Source organism: Cornus florida, unplaced genomic scaffold, assembly GCF_030987335.1.
Source record: "Cornus florida cultivar Cherokee Brave unplaced genomic scaffold, ASM3098733v1 CherokeeBrave_3.0.0_Hap2_Chr11, whole genome shotgun sequence".
Classification (NCBI taxonomy): Eukaryota; Viridiplantae; Streptophyta; class Magnoliopsida; order Cornales; family Cornaceae; genus Cornus; species Cornus florida.
The window spans coordinates 63,179,922-63,203,798 of record NW_026775581.1 but is presented as its reverse complement, the minus strand read 5'-3'; the positions used below and the strand labels follow the sequence as shown (position 1 = coordinate 63,203,798).

Below are 23,877 nucleotides of genomic sequence, written 5' to 3'. Positions count from 1 at the left end.
ATTTCTCACTTCTTTCTCTCATTCGAAACTAGGTCACAGGTTCAAAACCAATAAATACTCTTTGTATGCCAAGGTAAGATTGAGTATATCTATCACTCTTTAGACTTTAGCATAACGTAAGCCTCCTATATGACTAAGATACAAATTTGGGCTATTCGGTAACCGTTGGATGTTCTGAAGTGGATTTTCAAAGGACTCTCTATTAATATGGTCTGTGAACAGTGAAATAAAATAGACCATCAGAAGTGCACGATATTGGTAAAGGTTCCCAAAATATCTACAACTATGTTCCCCTTATTTCCCAAACCAGTAATCAATCACCAATAATGCAAAAGATCCATATTCTGATGTCTGTTGAATTTTGCCTATTTAAAAGGCATTGACAAATTGTAGGTACCCATTTAGTGTCACTCTCTTTTAAATACAAGTCCTTTCACTTTTTTTCAAATCAAAAGACTATATATGATGGTATTCTGTTTTTATCATTAACTTGGGGGCACAGAAAAATATCTAGTTATTAAATTATAATCTAAATATTGAAACTAAGAGAGATTGAGTGGACAATGGTTAACAAACAGACCAATCTCTTATTTCCATATGTTACATCTTCAAATGGATTTTGATCATAGACATTGGTCATGTACCAAGTTCAGTAAATTTGGGTCAGTGTGTGTGTGTATATGAGTGTGTGTGAAAAGTATGATGATGTTTGTTTTTTTAAAATTAAACTTGATTTAACTAGTGGGCAACATTCACTACATATGTATATAGCCAGTGGGCATGCATCTATTTATCAATCCATGCAGCTAGATAATCATTTAGTAAATATAACAAAATTCGAATTAATCTAAGGGCGCCTAATTCGAATGTGACCAAGATGATGATTCTGATGATAACGAAACAAAAGGGAACCAAAAATGAAAAGACAAGAAGAAATAAGTCAAATTATTCAAGATATTATGTATGTTAGAAAATGCCACATTTTAATTTCAAGGAGCCATTAGTCTAATGGTATAATCTCTCGTTTCTCAGAAAAAAGGTGAGGGGTTCGAACTTGACTTGTATGTGTGCGCTTGTATATAAAAAAAATATTAATAATAAAATAAAATAACATTTTAGTTTCTTCAAATTTATGAAGTTCACTATTAAATTTTTTTTTTTTTTCAAAATTTTATTCCCACCATAGCCTTAACAAGAGCTTAAGTTTGACTTTCTTTCCCCTTTTTTTTGTTCAGAAGTACATAACGATTCTTACTGTTTTCAATGATTTATATCTTTTTACCCAAGCCCACAACTTCCATACTTTATTCATTTATTTTTGTTATGCCATGATGTCAGCAACTCATATTAATTATTTAGCTATTTATTTATAACTATAGAGAACTAGTGTTCAAATTTCAAACCAAGGTGTACGTACCACTGCAAACACCACTGCAAACATAAATAATATCAATTCTTATTAGTTCCATTACACAAGAATAAATGAGTGGATTTTTATTTTTTATTTTATTTTTTTTTCCTGGCAAGAATATATAATTGAGTAACAAGGATAGGGAAGAGAAAGAAAAAGAGGAAGGGTAGAGAGGATAGAGTGTTAGACTTCTCCCTCATCACACACACACACACACACACACACACACACACACTTATAGGGAAATTAAAGCAAGTCTATATACCCACTATACAAAATTAAAGCAAGTTCATATACTCACCGCGCACACAAAATTAAAGCAAGTTCATATACCCACCGTACACAATCATATATATATATATATATATATATATATGTTAAAAAATTAAAGCAAGTATATATACCCACTATGCAAAATATATTCAAAGTGAAACTCGAACTTTCAACCTTTTTTTATTTTTTATTTTTTATTTTTTTTATTTTAAGTAAGGAGAGATCATATATTTGGAATAGAGGTTGTCTCCTCTTTTAATCCTTCCTTTCCCATCAAAAACTATTTCGATAAACCAACTACTTGTTTGCTACAAATAAAATAATTGAACTTAATGTGTTCTACTTGCTTGAATTTTGATTTAAAGGAAAGAAAGCGTGGAGTTGAAATAATTTACTCAGAACGCCCTTTAAAGGATTATGCGGTACGATTAAATCGAATAAGCCCTTCTAGAATAAATATTCGGCCACTTGTGAACCTTCGGGTACTGTTTTATGCAATGTTTGTTCAATTACTCTTTTACCTGCAAATACAATGTAGGCATTGGGTTCGGCAATAATGATATCCCCCAACATACCAAAATTGGTTGTCACCCCACCAGTAGTAGGTGATGTAAGGATTGATACATAAAATAACTTTTTATTTGATTGATAATCATATAAAGCAGAAGAAATTTTAGCTATTTGCATCAAGCTCAAACTTCCTTCTTGCATGTGTGCCCCTCCCGAAGCACATATTATAATAAGAGGTAGAAATTTATTGGTAGCATACTCGACCAAACGGGTAATTTTCTCCCCAACTACGGATCCTATACTACCCCCCATAAACTGAAAATCTATAACCCCAATTGCTATGGGAATACCATTTAGTTGACCGATACTTATTTGAACAGCCTCAGTTAACCCTATTTTTATTTGATAAGAATCGATACGATCTTTATAAGGCTCCTCATCCTTTAATAATTTAAATGTGCAACAAATTTACAAAACAATTTATTTTTGTACCTGTTCCTTCCTCTTCCTCTCAACCAAACAAAAGGGGGACTAGTTTCATTTTCCTATATATATTCCATTTCTACTTATGTTCCTCTCATTTTTTTTTTTCATGCATTAAACCAAATATGCCATTAATAAATTTTTTTTTATATATATATAGTACATGGAGAGAGTGTCATTACCTTTTAGGTAAAACTATTGTTAGTGATATTAACCCTCTCAAATCCACTCTCTTTCAACCGTTGTTTAGAGTTAAATTATTTCTTAATCACACATAGCGAAAGTATCATCATCACATCAATCAACAAGTAATATTTTACATGATTCACCCAACTCTAGAACTATATCCATGAAGAGAGAGATTTCACTATTATGAATCAAGGAAGAAAATATACAATTCACTCATTATATTTTTTGAGGTTACATCTCTACACTCGGGAATTACATATACATTTTCATCTCTTCACAATACTCACCCTTAAACCTCTTACATCTTTCCCCTCTTTCCACCTTGATTTTTCACATTCATCTCTATTTATAAAGTTTTCAAACCTAATTCCTTATTGGATAAGAATTCCACAACTTGTCTATAAGAAGTTATCATATCAATCTTGCTTCACAACTTCTCAAACAGAATATGAAACTGTTTCCCGCATATGATTATGGACTGGTCCAAATAAGTAAACCTTCAATCTTCACTTTTCACTCCAGTTGGACCAGTCCACTTAGGGCAATTCCTTAATTATAAGTTTTACCTAGTTGAACTGGTCCATCTTCTCCAGAACACTACATACACACCGAATTCGAGTCACAAAAACCTAACAATCTCTACCTTGGCTCGAAATTTATCTTCATGTGCTTGTCCATAGCTTCACCTCGACCGAAGAACTCTCCACCTCGAATTAGATTTCATTCATCATCCTTATTGGTGCTCAATTGTTCACGCATGGCAACCCACCAATCAATTAACTCATCCTTATCAATTATTTTTATAACTCAAAGCAACAACACTATTTTCTTCATACCATTAACTAACACCCACTCTTTAGCTTAACCCGAGACTTGTTTCTCATGGGTTTTACACATTTCACCAAATGATGATTCAACCGAAGCTTAAACTCAGACAGACTAGAACTCGGCTCAAACAGACAAGGCTTGGGCTCATACTTTTATGTCATCATCAACTCTTACTGAATCTCCATAGTACCCCATAATTAACCACTATTCTGACAAACCTACCATCGGTTTCTAATACCAATTGTTAGGGATATTAACTCACTCCAAGCCATTCACGGTTAGTTATTTTTTAGAGTTAAATCTATTCGTCTTCATTACACATAGCGGAAGTATTATTATCACATCGATTAACAAACATATATGGAGATAACAATCATACACATCCATGCAAGGGCAGAGTCATGATTTCAATTCGTCGGGGGGGGGGGGGGGGGGGATGCAAAAGATGATAAAAAGAAGAAGAAAAATTTTTAAAAGTAGAAAAAAAAAAAAAAAGAAAAAAAAAAAAGAAAAAGAAAAACAAATAAAAAAAAAATTACATAATTTTGAAAGGGAAAGAATTAGAGTGTGATTGAAGAAAGGAAAATTTACCATTTTTTTTAAGGAATTCAAAGAGGGGGAGGGGGGAGAGAGAGAGTGAAAAAGTTATGAGATTATTTTAGAAACAAATAATTTTAGGAGGCATCATATATAAATTTTCATATATATGTAGCGAAATAAAAAATAACCATTTATATTATTGAGGGGGGACTTAGGAGTGGGGCCCGTGCCCCCTGCATGGATCATACACTGGCTTCGCGCCTGCATTAATAAAATATTTTATATGGTTCACTCAATCTAAGGCTATGCCCATGGAGAGAGATATTTCATGAATCAAGGAAGAGAATATAAATCCAAATATCAAAGCTCCACTTATTTACTCATCGTCTCTTTTGATGCTACATCTCTAGACTCGGGAATTACATATACTTTCTCCTCTCCTCACAACACTCACCCTTAAACCTTTTACAATTTTCCCATTTCTCAACCTTAATTTCTCACATCCATCGCTATTTATACGGTCTTCAAACCCAATTCCTATTTATACGGTTAAGAAGAATTCTACAACTTGCCTATAAGGAGTTACTATATCAATCTTGCTCCACAACTTTCCAAACGAAATAAGAAACTATTTCCTACATATGTATCAGGCATGATGGCCTAGTCCAAATAGGTAGACCTTCAATCTTCGCTTTTCACCCCAATTGAACCGGTCCACTAGAGTGCATGCAATCCCTAAACTACAACTTTACCCTAGTTGGATCGGTCCATTTGGACGGATCCATCTTATTCTACTGCATACACACCGAATTTGAGTCACAAAACCCAATAGTATACATGACAAGTCCCAATGTCACATGCCAATTTTTTTTTGGAAAAAAATCATGTAAGAATGACCTCAAGAAATGGAATCACACTCGTAACACTACATTTTATTGTTATGCCAAACTATATATGGTTAACAATTTTGTAGATGAGTATAATAATAAAAATAATAAAAATGGAAATTCTCATTTCAACAATACAGTTGATTTTATTAGAAAATTTGAACAATAATAACTAAAAAAGTGTGGTTTGTTATTAGTTTTCATTTGTTTAAAAGTATAATATGACGTAAAGCACCGTTCATAGAGTATTTAACGGTATTCAGAATATAGTTAACGTTCTAATAGTAAAAAATTAATGTCATTCAAATCATATATTTGATAATATAAACACATAGTTTTGATCGGATTAAGTGTTTTTTTTACAAGGCAATAAGTGTTAGAAGTTAGATTAAACTCCACTAGAGGCATTAATTCACTAGACTATCGAGGCATCTGCGAATAGAAAAAAAAATTTAAGAAATAACGATATCACTTATCATTGAATGTTGAATACTTAAAATAAAAAAAGAATAAAAAATTCTTAATTTGCAAATACCACATTAAAATCTCAGTACTTAAAATTCAATTTTTAAAAATTTTCAATTCTTAATTTCAGTTTATCAATCATCACACCAACTAAACAAAAGGAAAGAAAATGATAGAATGAATTATGTTTATGGGATCCACTTAATATAATGCAATCAATATTTATTAGTTAATTTTCTTTTAATGTGGTTATTGGGTTTAGTTTTTGTTTTATAAAACATTTTCTGTAGTTTAAACTTAATATGATTGATAAATAAATTAAAAAATCTTAATTTCATGGGTTTTACCTCAAATTCTAATTACTTGAATTAAGATAAATATTGTTTAATAAATGCTAGAATATTGCACTTCAATAATTACTACCCTATAGTTTCAGAAAACAATAGAAAAGGTATCATATAGCATGAATTAGAACCAAAAAGTTTTATGCTGAGAGATTTGAGCTGATTGGAATTTCTTCTCCTCCTATTCTTCTCTTTTGAAAAATTATTACATCATTGGGATTCTTACACATAAATTAAAAATTGAATATATATATATATTTTTAATATGTATTATACCTCTGTCGAGATTCAAAAATTCAATCTTTTCATTTGAAGAGGAGAACTTATATTATCTGAACTCGGTAGTGTGTGATCATCTTAGGGTCCGTTTGACAATTCAATAGCAAAAGTAAAAAAAAAAAAAATAACAAAATAACAAAAAAAAAAAAAAAACACAAAACACAAAACAAAACAACTAATCAAACAGACACTTTGTAATGTACTTCTTGACTTCTCTTTCTGGTTCAAACTCTATAATTGGAACTTGAGAGATGTCATGATTAAATAAATGGCAAATTACACAAAGGACCCTTAGATTTTCATCTTGTACATGTAGATAGAAACTGCCACAATATAACAAAAAGGCCCCAAATTATTTGTTTGTGGTTAGTGAATTGATATGAATTTACATTTTTGTCCTTAGAGTTAAACTATTTGTTTAATAAAAAAATCTATTTATTTATTTATATATATATATTTTTATGTATTGTTAAAGTTACAGTTTTGCCCCTTGGAAAGAAGGGGATCGGCAGAGGAAGAGGGTTTTGACGGTGGAAGAATCGGTGGTGGTGGCGGCGGCGGCACCTCCATTTTCTCTCTCATCGATTTTTGCTGCCGATTGTAGGTTTGGGGATAGTGGGGGTGGTGGCACTGCGGTGGTTGTAAGGTGGGAATGGTGGTGGCAGTTAAAACGATGGGATGGTGGCGCGATGGAGGCCCAGTGGTTATCTCTTCAATTGATTTCTATTGCTGATTGCGGGTTTGGGGTTAGTGGTGGTGGCGACGTCAATGTGGTACTGTGGTGTGGTGTGATGGTGCCACAAACACCTTTCCCTTCTTTTTCCTCCTCCAACCATCAACCAATTCACCCCTCAACTCCACCCATCAATCTCATCCACATATAATTACACACACACACACACACACACACACACACACATCAATCTCATCCATATATATATATATATATTTACATATACACACACACATATATATCTATCTATATATATATACACACATGGAGGCTGCGAAGGGTTAATCAGGGTACGTCGGTCGGATCGTTTTGGGTTGTGGATTTGGAGTTGGAGTTGGAGTTGGAGGTGATACGCGATGAATACTGTATATCAAGCGCCCTAAATTACATTAACAAATTCCAGTTATTAATTATTTTATGTAGATTAACTTCATTTGCATGTTTTTATGCATTTTCAGGTTAAAGGGCAAAAAGGAAGCAAAAATGATGCCTTGTGGAATTTTGAACAAAAAGGATGCCATTTCTGAATTTCTGGCAGCAGTGATCCTGACTTTTGTCGCCATTTTTGACCTAGCAAACTCAAGAACTGGACTTCCATCATAACATGAAAGATTTAGATCTCTGAATCAGCTTTCCAAATCTTCAAGCGGTTCATCATTCGGAGTTCGGAGCAAAGAGTTATGATCTTCGTAACAGAGGTGCGCAGAACTGCCTGGCAGCACTGAAGTACTGCCTTTCTCCCCATTTTCGACCAACCAGACTTGAGAATTGGGTCTTCATCAAAACATGAAGTTTTTAAAGCACTGAATCAACTCTTCAAATCTTCAAGTAGATCATCATTCAGAGTTCGGGGCACAAAGTTATAGCAATTTTACCAAAGTAGGTCAGCGCTGAGCAAGAAGAGCATGTTGCACATTGCACTAATTTAGAGTGCTCGAGACCGCTTTTCGAGTGCTCGAAAATCAGGCAGATTGCACTCGGAAATGGCTCAATTTCAGCCACTTGCACATTGGTTTCCTCAATGCCATCTTCCTTCTTTATGAAGTGGTTGGAGGTGTTCCTTGGAGGAGAGAGAGGGTTTTGTTGGAGAATAAAAAGCTACCAAAGGCCACACATTTGCTATCCTACATTTTCTACAAGATTAGAGGAAAGAGAAGAGAGCAAAAGAGGTGCGTTCTTCAAGCTCCAAGAAGGTTGCACGAAAATGGCCATGAAAATGGAGCTTCTTCCTTCTTCTAGCTTAGCAATGGGTAACTAACTCTTTCTCTAGGGAGGTGATAAAGTCCCTCCCTTGTAAGCATGTCCTAGGGTAGTCTATATTGGGGGATTGCAATGTATATTTATGGTTTTTTTCATAGCTAAGAGCACTTCATTTGGTGTAATGAATGTTTATATAAGTATGGATGATTTCTTCAAGCTCATTATCTTATGTTAGGTGATGTCTTGTATTAATCTTTTTGCTTGAGTTTACATGGTGAGAATGAAAACAAGGTTATGAAATGATTTAATGGCATGTTGATAGGTGACTTTGATAGACCATTACTTAGGAAATCCTTTGATGGTGTATGCTTAATCTCTAGCTCCATGTGCTTCATCATTTTGTCAAGAATTTGATAGTCTTTCATTTAAGTAAACGTGTATAAGCTACACCTTAATTAGGTAGTCTCAACATGTTTACCCTTTTGATGGATTATACTTGTTTGAGACCTAATGTACCTCTTGATTACTTACATGGCAACTATGTGTTGCTATGTAGTTTTTGACCATCATATGTTGTTTTTCCCCTAATTTAGGTCTAATCTAGCATGTGTATAGGGATGGAGGCGGATTCACTTCCTTAGTCTTCTTTGCTCATCTTTCATCTCTTAAATTCTTGCAAGTTTTTCATTAATACATATTTCAATTCATAGTATAAGTGACAAACCAACAAAACCCTTATTACCCCCTTATCATTCTAAGAATGATTCTAGACATTTAGGTTGCCTTAGACTAGCGCAATCCCAGTGGTTCGACTTACCCGACCAATAGCCCTATTTTACAATGATTCGTGCTATTGCGAAGGTTGATGTATGATTGACCAACCGATCAGGAAGTGGAGGTGGTCGAGCAAGCTCAGATCGGCGGCTACGAATCACAGGCGACGATGGTCTCAAAGAACCCAGTTCAGGCACCATCGGTGGCCCCCACATACACCTTTCCCTTCTTCTTCCTCCTCCAACCATCAACCAATTCACCCCTCAACTCCACCCATCAATCTCATCCACATATAATTACACACACATATATATCTATATCTATATATATATATATATATATATACACATACATATACACACATATATATCTATCTATATATATCTATCTATATATATATACACACACGGCGGCTGTGTGATACCCTCGGATTTCCGGATGCGGGTTGGCCAGGCCCACACCCGATTACCCGAGGATATCAAATCAATTAGGCAATAATCGAACACAGAATACAATTAAGATAAATATGAATAAATAAAATTGCTGAAAGACAATTAAAACGATAATCTAATAATGAACTTCCCAGAATAAATTTTATTAATAAAACCATTCTGGTACATCTAAACCTCTAATACAAAAACAACTCGGGAATCCATCCTGTGGACCCCTAATAATATCCCAAACTGAAACTGAAATGACTGAAATAAAATCTCAGGCTAAACATGGAAAGTAGTCCTACGTAGTTGGAGGAATGAGTGTTTGTATCTGCTCTGCACGACCAAGCTCTAACCTTATAACCGACAAGCACCTGAAAAATAAGAGAGTGGGTCAGGCCCACATGCAAGTCCTATCCTACTACGATCCAAACAGAAACCCTATACGCAGATACATCCTAGATAACTCAACAATATCTAGAATAGTCCATATATGTATAAGTACACACTATAGGACGCTCACTAGTCCAATAGGTCTGTCTCAGCCTGAGTAGAGATACCATGAAAATTGCACATAATGTGGTCATGTGTACCTAGACCTACCAGGGAACAACACCTCTGTCCAGTTATCCATCCTAGGCGATATACGCACCCTAACCATGGTCCTGAGACTCAAGTTCATATCATAACACCGTAATATAGATATATAAAGTCCCTATACTCCTAATACAAAATATCATTCATCTGGTATAGTGGCTTGATATATGTAAAACAATCCATCCAGTAGGTCATTCAATTATTTTATTGATGTGACTCTAAGATAGGTAGGACTTAACCTTTATGATTAATCCATACTTCCATCCATAATAGGTAAGACTTAGTGTTTGAACTAATCCATCCCCAGAATAGGTAGATCTTAGTGTTTTGAACTAAGCCATCCCTAATATGCCACCGTCCCATACCGGTGCATATACACATATATAAGTAGGACTTAACATTTATAGTTAATCCAACTTATTTCCAGATAGGTGGGACTCAGTATTTTTAACTAATCCATCCCTAGTATGCAACCGTCCCATACCGGTGCATACCATCCTCCAATTAGCACAATTGATAAAACAACACTATATATTCATTCAACCATTCCCCAAACTATGCATCAATATAAATTTATACATATATCAATATTAGGCATTCATTATAGAGCCTAAAAATCATATTCCAATAATGTAAATTGCTAAAATAAAACTAAGCATTTACATTCTCCAAATCATCCATAAACTGATACAGTTAAAAGCAAGGTAAATATCAATTTGTTCCAACACAAACATGGTTAATTTCAAATAATCCATGATACTTATAACCCTGTTTAAATATGATTAATCAACATTGAATCACATATAAACAATTCTCTAAGTTCCAATGTGTAAGCTGATTAACAATCAAAGTGCAACATGTAAGAATTTTCCCTAATTTTACATTATCCAATCCCTACTCCATTTATGAATTATTGTTCCCCTATATTTTTACAGGTTTATAACAATCATAAACAACATTCTAAGCAGTTTAAATGAACTAGAATTACCCTGCACAACCCAAACAACACCCTAAAAATCATATTCCAATAATGTAAATTGTTAAAATAAAACTAAGCATTTACATTCTCCAAACCATCCATAAACTGATACAGTTAAAAGTAAGGTAAATATCAATTTGTTCCAACACAAGCACTGAATTTCAAATAATCCATGATACTTATAACCCTGTTTAAATATGATTAATCAATATTGAATCACATATAAACAATTCTCTAAGTTCCAATGTGTAAGCTGATTAACAATCAAAGTGCAACATGTAAGAATTTTCCTTAATTTTACACTATCCAATCCTTAATCCATTTATGAATTATTGTTCCCCTATATTTTTACAGGTTTATAACAATCATAAACAACATTCCAAATAGTTTAAATGAACTAGAATTACCCTGCACAACCCAAACAACACCCTAAAACCATCTGTACGCAAAACTGGGTGAGAGCAGGCTCCAAACAATTGAGAGCCTACTCCTTTACATTGAGAGCCTGCTCTAGGCAGCATGGAGCCGGCTTCATGTCCTTTGGAGTCGGCTCCATTGATGAGGGAGCTGGCTCCCTTCTTTTGGGAGCCTGCTCTCTCCATCCTTGAAGCCGTTCCGCCTATCTGCTTCGTCTTCCTTGCTTCCGGTGATTCCCAAGCCCTCTGTATTTTTTTTAAACACTTGTTCTAATGTTCATTCAATGTCCCAGTTCATTTTAAAACATCAACAAGCATCAACAAACTCAATTAACCAAGGTTTAACAACATACACAGAATGATGAAATTAAACGGTTTAAGAACTTTCAAAACTGTTTAATTCAACAGAGCAATTTCAGTTTACCCAAGCCTCTGTAAATCTTTTAATACATGTTTTAATGTTCAATCAATGTCCCAGAATAAGTATAAAGCATCAACGATAGCAATTAAAGTAAGCTTAAACTCAAACAAAGCATACATCAATTAACAGAACGGTAAGAACTTGTAATCCAGTTTAATTCAACAAAATTACATATGGTTAAAGCATGCATCAACGACTTGTTTTAACCTTAATTAAACCCCTGGAGTCTACCTAAGCATACACAGAACACAGGTTAAAGGGAAAGAGTAAAACAGAGACTTGCCTCTAAGTTTCGAATTGAAACCTTTAACCATCCTCTGTCTAGATTTTCCGGCGACCTCTGATTGTCGTCAAGGGCTCCTCTGCTCCGGTTCTAACCCTCAAACAGCCCTCAACCTTCCTTCTTGGTCCGGTCTAATTCGTTGGCCAAAACCCTAGCTTTTTCTTTCTTAGTTTCTCTCAAAAACCTCTCTGTATTCTCCCGTCCCTTACTACTGTTATAAGGGTTTTCAAAACCCCTATTGTAGACCATCGTATATATTTATATAAGTTAAATAAAACCCTAACTCCAATCCAATTAACTAAGTCGGCTAAATAATAAAAGAAAAGAAGAATAAAATAAAAATACAATTATATCTATATAAACTGCCCTATACGTTTTAACCAGTTATATACATATAATTTCACATTACTATATATATATATATATATATATATATATATATATATATATAACCCAATAACATATTATTAATATTAACACCCTTAAAATTAATAACAACAATAATAACAATCTATATTTGCCAATATATACGCGAGCATATATATAGATACCACCAACCATAAATGGGAATTACTTGTGCACATCTGCAAACTCTATTCAAGTAGTCCATGAGACCCACTGTTGGTCCATTACTACGATCCCAAATCCATCAAGTTAAACTAAAAAAAATAAAACAAAATAAAAGTCACATCACAATCAAATAACAAATAATCTCATGCAACACTTAATGTAAACACAACACTTAAGCATACACAAAATCAAACAATTAATTCAATTACGCATATGTCATAAAAGCATCTAACCATGTAGCCACGTAAACAACAAAAATTAATAAAATAAAATAATAAAAAATACCAATTATATCCTTGTAAAACTAGGGGTATTACAGGTTGCGAAGGGTGAATCAGGGTACGTCGGCCGGATCGTTTTGAGTTGTGGATTGGAGGTGGAGTTGGAGGTGGAGGTGGAGGTGGAGGTAGCGGTGCTCGGGCAAGTTCGGATCGGCGGCTACGAATCACAGGTGACAATGGCCTTAAAGAACCCAGTTCAGGCACAAGGGTCGGCCGAATCGACTTTTGATGAAGTACCAGTGATGAACATAGGAATATAGGAGGCAGTGGCCGGAGGGATACATGAGAACGAGTTAGGGCTTGGTGTCGTACGAGTCAACTTGGAAGATGAGGTCACCTTTCGGATTAATATAGAAAGATGAGAGAGAAACATGGTTTTGTAAAAGGAAAGAAGTGAAGGAGTCCTAAGAGCAAAATCGTAACTTTAACAATACACAAATTTTTTAGATTTTTTCATTAAACAAATAGTTTTAACTCTAAAGACAAAAATGTAAATTCATATCAATCCATTAACCACAAACAGTTAATTTGGGGCCTTTTATTATATTGTGGCATCTTCTATCTAAAAACTTGAAGGGTTCTTTGTGTAATTTCCTTAAATAAAAGAAAGAAGTTATGAGTCATATACAGACTAAATCAGATAGAAGATTCCCAAGGCAAGGTTTCTGGAGTGTATATGGAACATATATACATGATATGAAAGGCATGAAAATATGGATACACTAACATAGACATACATTTAAATGCACTAATTAATGCACTGATATATATATATATTCTGATAGAATGTAAAATTTAGAATTTTTTTTTTCCCATGAAAAGGCACTCGAAAAGTCAAATGGTCAAAATGAATTTAACAGACTGGCTGAATGGTCTGATATGCCAAATCAGGCTGGTAAGTCACAAAATAGGAGACCCTGTTTGATTTGTTTTGATAAAAAAATCTGTACAGTGTATAGTAGGACTAATCATAATGAGCCAACCACACGATGACACGTCAAAATCACTTTAAAAATCCACATATATTGTGGTTGGGTCACTTGTGGACTTTTCTTGACCAAATCAGGTCCAATGAAGAACCTCAAAAATAGGGGCAGCAGTGAAAAGAAAATGAATCAAACTTAAGGATTACAAAATGGATATATTATAGTTATTTCCCCTCTAATTAAAATTTATTACACTTGCCTCCTCTAATTTTTAAATAATTACAGTTATCTCTCTTCTAATTACATACTTGTAACAAAACCATCATTTTCACCAAATTTATTTTATTTTATTTTTTTTAAAATACTTTTGTCCTATACTCATGTGAAAAGACAATTCTATCCTCAATTTGAAAGACATTTGACACATGAAATTAAGAAAATTGCCACAAGAGTGTTAACCGTCTCTGACCGTTAGTGAAACTGGCAATTTGGGCTTATGCTTGTAAGGTAAAATTCTCCGTTAGTGAAACTGACAGTTTGGACTTATGCTTGTATGGTAAAATTCGAATATGTGGAATCATCCACAAATTACACATTTTTTTTTGCGTTTACAAGACGTCCGCATTTACGGTTCACCACTACGTCCCACTGGGTCACCCGTGCGGTTAGATAAATAAAAAGTAGAAAAGTTGAGGAAGCTTCAAATTGTTGCCCCACCCAACTCATTTATAATTTATACATTATTGTAATGGGTGGTGTTTCAGGATCTGCCCCAAAAAACCTAAGTTGTTAGGTGGGGTAATATCCAATTCATTTATACCTATTTCATTTCTTATTCGAATTCGATGTGAGACAAGTACTTACTTATAACATTCTCCTTTACTCGAACTAGCTATACCCTTGTTGCGGCCGGGACACTCTCACTACCTGGGGAGGCACATCCAGACTCTTGACACTGGAACAAGAATTGAGTATGGCTTTGATATCAACGGTAATAAATGAATGTTTCGTGATTTGGTTCAAAAATTTAAATTATTAAATAAAATTAACATCTAATTTATTTATACCCACTGTACTTTCCATCCAAATCCGACGAGACATGTCTCATTTCTAACAATCATAGAATGGAAAAGGCATATAACTCATTGGCAGAACGGTAAAAAAAATCAAAACCACTGTCATTTTCAAAAGTTTTCCCCAAACCCAGAATAAAACCCCCCACTCACATGTCTATTCACTCACACACCCCCCCCTCTCTCTCTCTAGCCCCTCTCTCTCTCTCTCCTCTGCCCCCATTTTCACCATTTCCGCTGCTCTGTAAACAAATCAAAAGCAGAGGAAAAAGATAAGAAAAATCAAATAGAAAATGAGGGAATAGAATCTCAACAGCTCCTTCTCTCTCCTCTCCCACAGAAAGAGAGTCCACAATGGACTTTCAATGAGTGACTTAGATCTCTCTCACATATGATATGATACACAGACCATATGTTGTGTATATACATATATAGCTTTGTATATGTATATGCACTTTGAGTCCTAATGGCATCGTCATCATCAACACTCACAGCAGAGCAACCTAACACAGAGGTGTTTTCATGGCTGAAAAACCTACCTTTGGCTCCAGAGTACCACCCAACCCTAGCAGAGTTCCAAGATCCGATTGCCTACATTTTCAAGATCGAGAAAGAGGCCTCCAAGTATGGTATCTGCAAAATCGTCCCTCCAGTGCCTGCTCCACCGAAGAAAACCGCAATTGCGAACCTTACGCGGTCGCTAGCCGCCCGGTCCGCGAGCTCCGGTGACCCCAAAGCCTCTCCCTCATTCACCACCAGGCAGCAGCAGATCGGGTTCTGCCCTCGGAAGCACCGCCCGGTCCAGAAATCGGTGTGGCAGAGCGGTGAGCGATATACTCTGCCGCAATTCGAAGTGAAAGCCAAGTATTTCGAGAGGACCATATTCAAGAAGAGCTCGAAGAAGGCACCGTCGGCGTTGGAAATCGAAACCCTTTATTGGAAGGCTTGTGGGGACAAACCCTTTTCGGTGGAGTATGCGAATGACATGCCAGGGTCTGCATTTGTGCCGTTGAGTGGGAGGAAGAGTAGGGAAACAGGGGATGGAGTCACTGTTGGTGAGACTGCGTGGAACATGAGAGGGGTGTCTAGGGCAAAAGGGTCTCTGTTGAGGTTCATGAAAGAGGAAATTCCGGGCGTAACGTCGCCAATGGTGTACATTGCAATGCTGTTTAGCTGGTTTGCTTGGCATGTGGAGGATCATGACTTGCATAGCTTGAATTATTTGCATACGGGGGCAGGGAAGACTTGGTACGGCGTACCGAGGGAAGCTGCCGTTGCGTTCGAGGAGGTGATCAGGGTTCAAGGCTATGGAGGAGAGATCAATCCTCTTGGTGAGTTCACACTACATTGAACTACAATAGTAAAAATTAAAGTTTGGCCTGCCCTGTTTTTTTTTTCCTAATGTCCTCTGCTTACATTACATTGGGAATGCTGCAGGTCTCTGTTTCTGGGGCACTATGTATGATTTTGTAGTTAATTCCTTTATGAAGGTGTGTTGTAATTTATAAAATCGCAGTTTGCAGGTGTTATTCCATTGTAGATCATTCTTTGAATTTTTTATAAAAATAGTAGAGTTCTTCATTTTAGGATGCGAACATATGATGGATTCTTAGAATGGGTGAACTAACACTGTTAATCTAGGAACGGCAAAATATTGTTAAGTCTTCCGTGGCTTTAGCATAGTTATGTGAGGTTTTGGATACAAAATTTGCATTGGAAGCTATAAATTGAAATGCATTTGATGCACAAAGTTGGGGATTGATAAAAAAAAAACCTGATTAGATTTCTGTGGGAGAGTTCTGCGATATCATTATATATGGGCTTAAAGGAGGATTACCTTGGAGCTTTAATATATTCCTTTCATCTAAGGATGTCTTTTTATTTTATGGACAATTTAGAAATGACTAAGGAAGTGAATACAGGCACTTTAGTTCTTTCATAGTCTTCCACCAGAATAGTAGTAAAACTCAAGTGTTTTTGAAGGGTATTAGCTTTGTAGTGGTTCTTGGAGTTCTCTTTAGGTGTTGATGTTGGAAGGTATGCTTGCTACTCATGAAGGGTTTGTTGCTCATTCTTCTTCTCCTCCTTCTTCCTCTTCTTCAGTTTGCCAGATGTTTGAACTTTGAAAACATTAAGTGACACGACCTTAACAGGAATGGGCAATTATTTGGTAAAACTAGGATGATTCAATTGCTTTTATATTGATTTTTGAAGTTTAAAATGCAGTTCTGATGCTTAAAGCTGCATGTTAGGTCTGTCTCACGGTCTCACCAAATCTAGATTCAGTCTGGTAATGTGATGTGGGTGATTCCTAGTTTCAAAAACTGATATATTCCCTATTTGGCTTGATACTGGATATAGCCACATTGGATGTGCCATTTTTTAGAACATAGTTGCGACCATGCTGTTTTGAGATATTATTTGGCGTCTTAGCTGACATTCAAGACTTCCATTATTTTTTCTGTGATTCTTTTGTTCAGATTATTCATGACATCAATTATAACTCTCTTTCTCTCTGTTTGTCTGTGTGTGTTTGTGGGTACACATATTTTGTGTTTGTTCATGTGCTTGTATGTGCATGCACATGCAGTTTGGTTCTTTTTCTTTATTTATTTTAGAGTGGGGATTCATTGCTAATTGGAGAACTCTTTTGTAGGATCTGTTTCACTGAAATTTATCTTTCTTGGTGATTCATTTCATCTGAATCCATGTATTTTCATATTTAAAAGTATTAACCAATCATTGAGTTCTGATGGCTATGAATCACCAAATTAATTTCTTTTGTGCTGTTTGTTCTGGCATGTCCTTTTGGATGAGGCTACTCACTTACTTTGGTTATTTCAAAGGTGTTCTGGAAGATTATTTGTTTTGGATTAATCAGAAATTCAACTTGGTTTCAGAAGTTTAGGATATAATATAAATATTATGTTCTCTTTCTGTGATCATACTAAACTTTGTTTTATTCATTTTCTTTCAGTGACTTTTGCTGTTCTTGGTGAAAAGACCACAGTCATGTCACCAGAGGTACTTGTTAGTGCTGGGGTTCCATGTTGCAGGTGACATTTTAATCTGTGTCCTGTTTATTTATTTATCTTTATTAGTTCTCTGCAGACTAATGTTGGTTACGTCTGAAACAAGAATGACTTATAATGGCATCTATAATTGACATAGAGGCACCTTTTGAAAGCTATTTTTTCAAAGTAGGTAGTACCTATTTTATATAAAAAGCGATAAAGGGAACATGATGAAAGAGAATAAACATGTTCCGTTACATGCCAGAGAACTACATTTTTGCTTGAACTTTCTTCCATTCATAGGAATTAACATTTAATTCAATTCAAGAAATTATTGTAGTTACCATTACAATTTGTTTGCTGTTTAGGTTGCCTTAGCATGCATTTAATGTCTTGAGTGTTCACTTGCATACATCTGCCTTTTCTTACATTTTCATGTTCCTCAAACAAGATTGGTGCAAAATGCTGGAGAATTTGTTGTCACTTTCCCGAGAGCCTATCATTCAGGATTTAGTCATGGTAAGATGTCTTTCAATGTCAAATGTTATTTTTCGTAAGCCTGGATTTTGGTTATGACTAATCTTGAATAGTAGGTTTATAGAAAATGATGATGTTCATACCATCCATTTGATTTTGTGGTGTAGGATTTAATTGTGGGGAGGCAGCTAATATTGCGACTCCTGAGTGGTTGAGGGTTGCAAAAGATGCTGCAATTCGTAGAGCTTCAATTAATTGCCCACCTATGGTTTCTCATTTCCAGTTGCTTTATGATCTTGCATTATCTTTATGCTCGAGGTTTGTTCTCCTTTTATTGGTTAATTTCCTTTTAGCTGTCATAACGGCAGTGTGATCCTGTACAAAGTCATTACTTATAGGTTTTCACTTTATTGTGCCTTCTCAAAATAGACTAGATTGAATTCAAACTGGGTGGTAATGGAGTTTTCATTAAAGCTGTTATCCTTAATCATTGTATGTTGCGAAAAGTTTGATCCAGCTTGTGGAATTGGTATTATCCCCTGAAAGTGAAGAAATTTAGTTGTCTGAAGAAGCATGATATGCAAACTATTAGATTTGCAACTTCTGTTAAATATCAAGTCAATGGTCATATTCTGTAGGACCTACCAAATTTCTTTCTCTGATTTATTCTCCCTTCCTATTGCAGGGTACCTACGAGCATCAGTAATGAACCTCGGAGTTCTAGATTGAAAGATAAGAAGAAGGGTGAAGGAGAAGCCCTGATTAAAGAGCAATTTGTACAGGATGTAATACAGAACAACGATCTGCTTCATAAACTTGGGAGAGGATCTTCAATTGTAGTTCTTCCCCCAAACTCTTCAGATGAGTCTGTTTGTTCAGATTTACGTGTTGGGTCTGAATTGAAAGTAAAATCCAGGTTTCCCCTTGGTTTATGCAGTCTGAAGGAAGAAATAAAAGCCCCCAAAAGTTCAATTTTCGATGATAACAAGTTAAACAGGAAACATGGGTTTGGGGAATTGGGTTTCTACTCGATGAAGGGAAATTTTTCTTCGTTGTGTCAAGGGAACAGAGATCCTTTATTAAGTGGGAATGATGATGTACGCACTTCAACTTTTCAGGTCCGTGACCCAGATACTGAAAGAAAGAGAATTGCTGAAACTAATAAATTATCGGGTCAGCGGTTGTTTTCATGCGTCACTTGTGGGATTTTAAACTTTTCTTGTGTTGCCATAATTCAACCCAGAGAAGCAGCTGCTCATTACCTCATGTCAGCTGATTATAGCATCTTTAATGATCAGGATGTTGATTCTGAACTACCTAGTGATGATTTTACTGCTGCTAGTGCAAATGCAAATGCTTCTCCGCTGAATTCTCGTTCTGGTGGGTTCCCCCCCTGCCTTATATATATTTTCTTCTGTTCTGATTTATATTGGGGTGTAAATTTTTTCTTTCCTTTTATCTTCTAAAAAAGATTCTGTGATTAATTCCACTGCATGTATAGGGTGAGATGTGGCTTTCATGTGTTCAACATGCTCATTAGGCAAGATTTCTGTGGGGTTTTCCCATTTTTCTTTTTATGTCTTTTGGGTTGCATTTAATAGCAACCCTGGACGGCCAGTGTGGAATTCTCGACCTAAAATTGACCTGACTAGCTAAAGAAAAAATTAAATGCTGGCGGAGAGTGAATCATACATCTTGTCTCTATGATAGTCTGTCCTGATTCGACACCATGGACATATAAAATTTGTAGCCTATCAGTTTGAAGATTTAGTGTGTGGAGCATTTGATACTTCACACGCATGCTTTCTGATGTATGATATGAACTGGCTTTTCAATTATCTAAATGCAGGATGGATGGAAAAGAGCAATGCAGATGGTTTATTTGACGTCCCAATACAATCTGCTGGCCAAATTCAAACTGTTGACCGTAGTATGGAGATGGTTTCAAATTCTGATACAGAGAGAGACTCTTCTGCCCTTGGCCTATTGGCTTTGACTTATGGTAATTCTTCAGACTCTGAGGAAGATGAGATCGAAGCAGATATTCCTGTCTATGCAAATGAAATTCAATCGGGAGATCATTCACCGGAAAGAAGACTTCATTGTGATAATACTGGATTGCCTTCTGTAAAGCTTCAGAGAGGAACAACTGGCTGTCGCAGTCTCCCCTCTTCAAGATTTGGTTGTGCCGATGAAGTTCCGGTCCAGAGTATTGATTCTCATGTGGAGTATGGATCCACAAGCTCTAGTTTTGGAGATAGAAGTTATCGAACTTTTGACTGCTCTGTTGAGTTTGAAACTGATGATAGTGCTTCTATCGATACAAATAGCTTACGGGGTAGGTTTCAACATCAAATGAAATTATCACCTGCTGCCCCAAATTGTTTCCCAGTTGCCCATAGGGCTGGAACGACTATTGGTACTGCCAATACATCAATCAAGAACACAACTGTGTCATTTGCTCCTAGGTCAGATCAAGATTCTTCTAGAATGCACGTCTTTTGTCTTCAGCATGCTGTAGTAGTAGAACAGCAACTTCGCCCAATTGGTGGAGCACATTTGTTACTCCTTTGTCATCCAGGTGCGCTGTAATGTAGTTTTGTGTAAACATCACTTTGTATGAAAAATGAGCCCTTTCCTCCTTATTTATTTATTTTATTTTTTATTTCTCCATAATTCTTATTTTATTATTTATTATCCTTTACTGAAAACTGGTCCTATGCTTAACTTTATGTGGTGGAGAGAAAGCGAAGTAAGGTTCCTCTCAGAATATTTAAATTTTTTTGATATTTACTGCGGTGAATCTTCAATTCAAATCATGTATGGTCTTGTCAGGCTCTTGTTAAATAGTGTGGTCTGAAATATGCAACAGCGTGCCTGTGCTTGTATTATTTAATCCTATTTTTTGATTGAAGAGATGGTTGTTCTCCACTATTATGGTATTATAGTTATTCTAATCCAGTTGAAAAAATTATTCCCTTCATATGTAGTGTGATTCATTTCACTTATCATTTTTTGTGGACTTGGATATTTTGGTATTATTGTGTGGAAAATAACACTTTTTTTTTTTTTAATTCAACCTAGGAAACTATTTTCTGCTATTAACAATAATCCTGTCATTCAATTATTAATGTTTGGGCCAGTGGGTTACTAATACTATTGTTGTAAAGGTGGCATTGTGACTGAATATGCATCTTTTAGTTGCTGGAGAAAAAGTTTTTTTTTTTTTTTTTTTTTTTTTTTCCCGGTAAATAAGAGCAGGAGAAAAAGTTTTGCCAGATGAAAATAGAAAAAAACAGTGAAGTGTACTCTATATTTTATGATAATTCATCGACTCCTGCCTTTTCTTCTTCAAGTTGTTTCTTCAATGAGATATATCTCGTAGTTCCTACTGATAATTCTCCATTGGTTTGACCGAGACCTTGGAACATTAGATAGAGCGGAATGGAAAAATAGGATTCATGTAGCTCAACCCAAGTAGTTGGGAAAAGGCATTGTTTATTTGCTGTTTTTGTACTGATAGTTCTTCATTTTGGGCGCCTTCCTTTAAATAATTCATGATTCCTTGTGAACCAATTGCAGATTATCCTGAGCTAGAGGCTGAAGCAAGGTTAGTTGCAGAAGAACTGGGAATAGAGTCTCTCTGGAATGATACTGAATATAGAGACACAACCGAGGAAGATGAAGAAAGGATACAATCAGCTCTAGATGGTGAGGAAGCCATACATGGGAATGGTGACTGGGCTGTAAAGCTAGGCATCAATCTCTACTACAGTGCAAACCTTAGCCGCTCTTCTCTTTACAGTAAGCAGATGCATTACAACACCATTATATACAGTGCATTTGGACGCAGTTCTCCAGCTAACACCCGAACCAAACTTGAGGTTTATGGGATGAGTTCAGGCAAACATAAGAAAGTAGTAGTGGCTGGGAAATGGTGTGGGAAAGTCTGGATGTCAAATCAGGTTCATCCTTTGTTAGCAGAAAGGTATCCTGAAGAAGAAGAACAAGAGAGAGGCTCTCATTCTAGGGCAAAGGCTAATGTTAAGCTTGAGAGACATTCAGAAAGTACTTACAATACTGAAACAGTTGTTACAACTAGCAAGACTGGGAGGAAGAGGAAGAATGCAGTAGAAAGTGGGTCGATCACGAAAGCTAAATGCCTGAAAACAGAGGATCCAATTAGAGCTTCAGATGATCCACCAGAGGAGAATCCTCCTCTTCTGCAATATAAAAGAAATCTTAGAAACAAGCAGATGAAACAAGAGACCCCTCAGCCTCGAAAAAATTGTGACCGCATTACAAGACAGTTTGACATGCAAATTGATGATGAGCTGGAAGGTGGACCTAGCACACGCCTGAGGAAAAGAACCTCAAAGCCCTCCAAAATTATTGCAGCAGTCAAACCGGAAGGCAAAGCGATAAAAAAGACACAGACAAGTAGTAAGAAACAAAAGAAATCTCCAGCTGTGAAGGCTCCGGCATTCCCTAACAACAAAAAGGCAAAAGATGATGAAGGAGAATACCAATGCGAAATGGAGGGTTGCACCATGTCTTTTGGCTCGAAACAAGAGCTTCTGCTGCATAAACGAAACATCTGCCCAGTCAAGGGGTGCGGAAAGAAGTTCTTTTCTCACAAGTATCTGGTGCAACACCGGCGTGTTCATATGGATGACCGCCCCCTAAAGTGCCCTTGGAAAGGCTGCAAGATGACATTCAAGTGGGCGTGGGCTCGAACTGAACACATTAGAGTTCACACAGGTGCTCGTCCTTATGCTTGCAATGAGGCAGGCTGTGGTCGGACATTTCGGTTTGTATCAGATTTCAGTCGTCACAAAAGGAAGACTGGTCACTCGGCAAAGAAGGGCAGGGGATGAATTGAAAGAAAAGGGATGTAATTTAACATGGCTGATGCAACTGTTAAAATGATGACAGGTAGGGGTAAGTTTAGGATTAAGGTTTCCCGTAATTTTTCTTCAGAGTAGAGTTAATTCTGTTTTCCCCTGAATCTTCATTGGAACCATTAATTCAACCCAAGCAATTGCTTGGATCTTGGAACTGAACCATCTCCAATGGGATGTTCTCATGCAAAATTCGTTATTAAATTGGAAATGAAGATGACTGCTGCTTGTCTGCATAATGCATTTGGTGCAATGCTGAAAATGAACTCTCAACTGTTGGATTTATATGGTGCATCACTTTCATATGCAGGTCAACTTTCTTATTGATATGTTTTCAGAATTACAAGGGGTGTTTGATTGCCCTTTTTCTTTTCTCCCCATTTTTTGCAACAAAAGTGAAATGCCTGTTCTTAATATGTTATCGGACGATTTTTTTTCTTCCCTTCAAGTGTTCTTGAAGACAAGAAAATTGAGAAGGGCATTCCATTAAGTCATTGATTACTCCCGAGCTTTGAAAGAAAAGGGGTTTCATGGCTTTTTAAACTCAGTGGAATAAAGTTACTGTCCATGCATATTTGTGCTGCATGTG

At 35.9% G+C, this 23,877-nt stretch overlaps 1 protein-coding gene and 1 pseudogene across 1 annotated transcript; one reads left to right on the top strand and one right to left on the bottom strand.

The window, feature by feature from the left end:
- Positions 1 to 2,023: 2,023 nt before the first annotated feature.
- LOC132281176 (acetyl-coenzyme A carboxylase carboxyl transferase subunit beta, chloroplastic-like) lies at positions 2,024 to 3,889 on the bottom strand (annotated as a pseudogene).
- An 11,176-nt stretch (positions 3,890 to 15,065) lies between these two features.
- Positions 15,066 to 23,664, top strand: LOC132287042 (lysine-specific demethylase REF6). The gene is made up of 7 exons (XM_059789504.1): positions 15,066 to 16,227; positions 17,874 to 17,952; positions 18,362 to 18,429; positions 18,555 to 18,705; positions 19,073 to 19,767; positions 20,237 to 20,968; positions 21,970 to 23,664. Exons 1-7 carry the CDS (start codon positions 15,363 to 15,365, stop codon positions 23,262 to 23,264), a joined length of 3,885 nt encoding a protein of 1,294 aa, XP_059645487.1. The 5' UTR covers positions 15,066 to 15,362; the 3' UTR covers positions 23,265 to 23,664.
- The last annotated feature ends 213 nt before the right edge of the window (positions 23,665 to 23,877 follow it).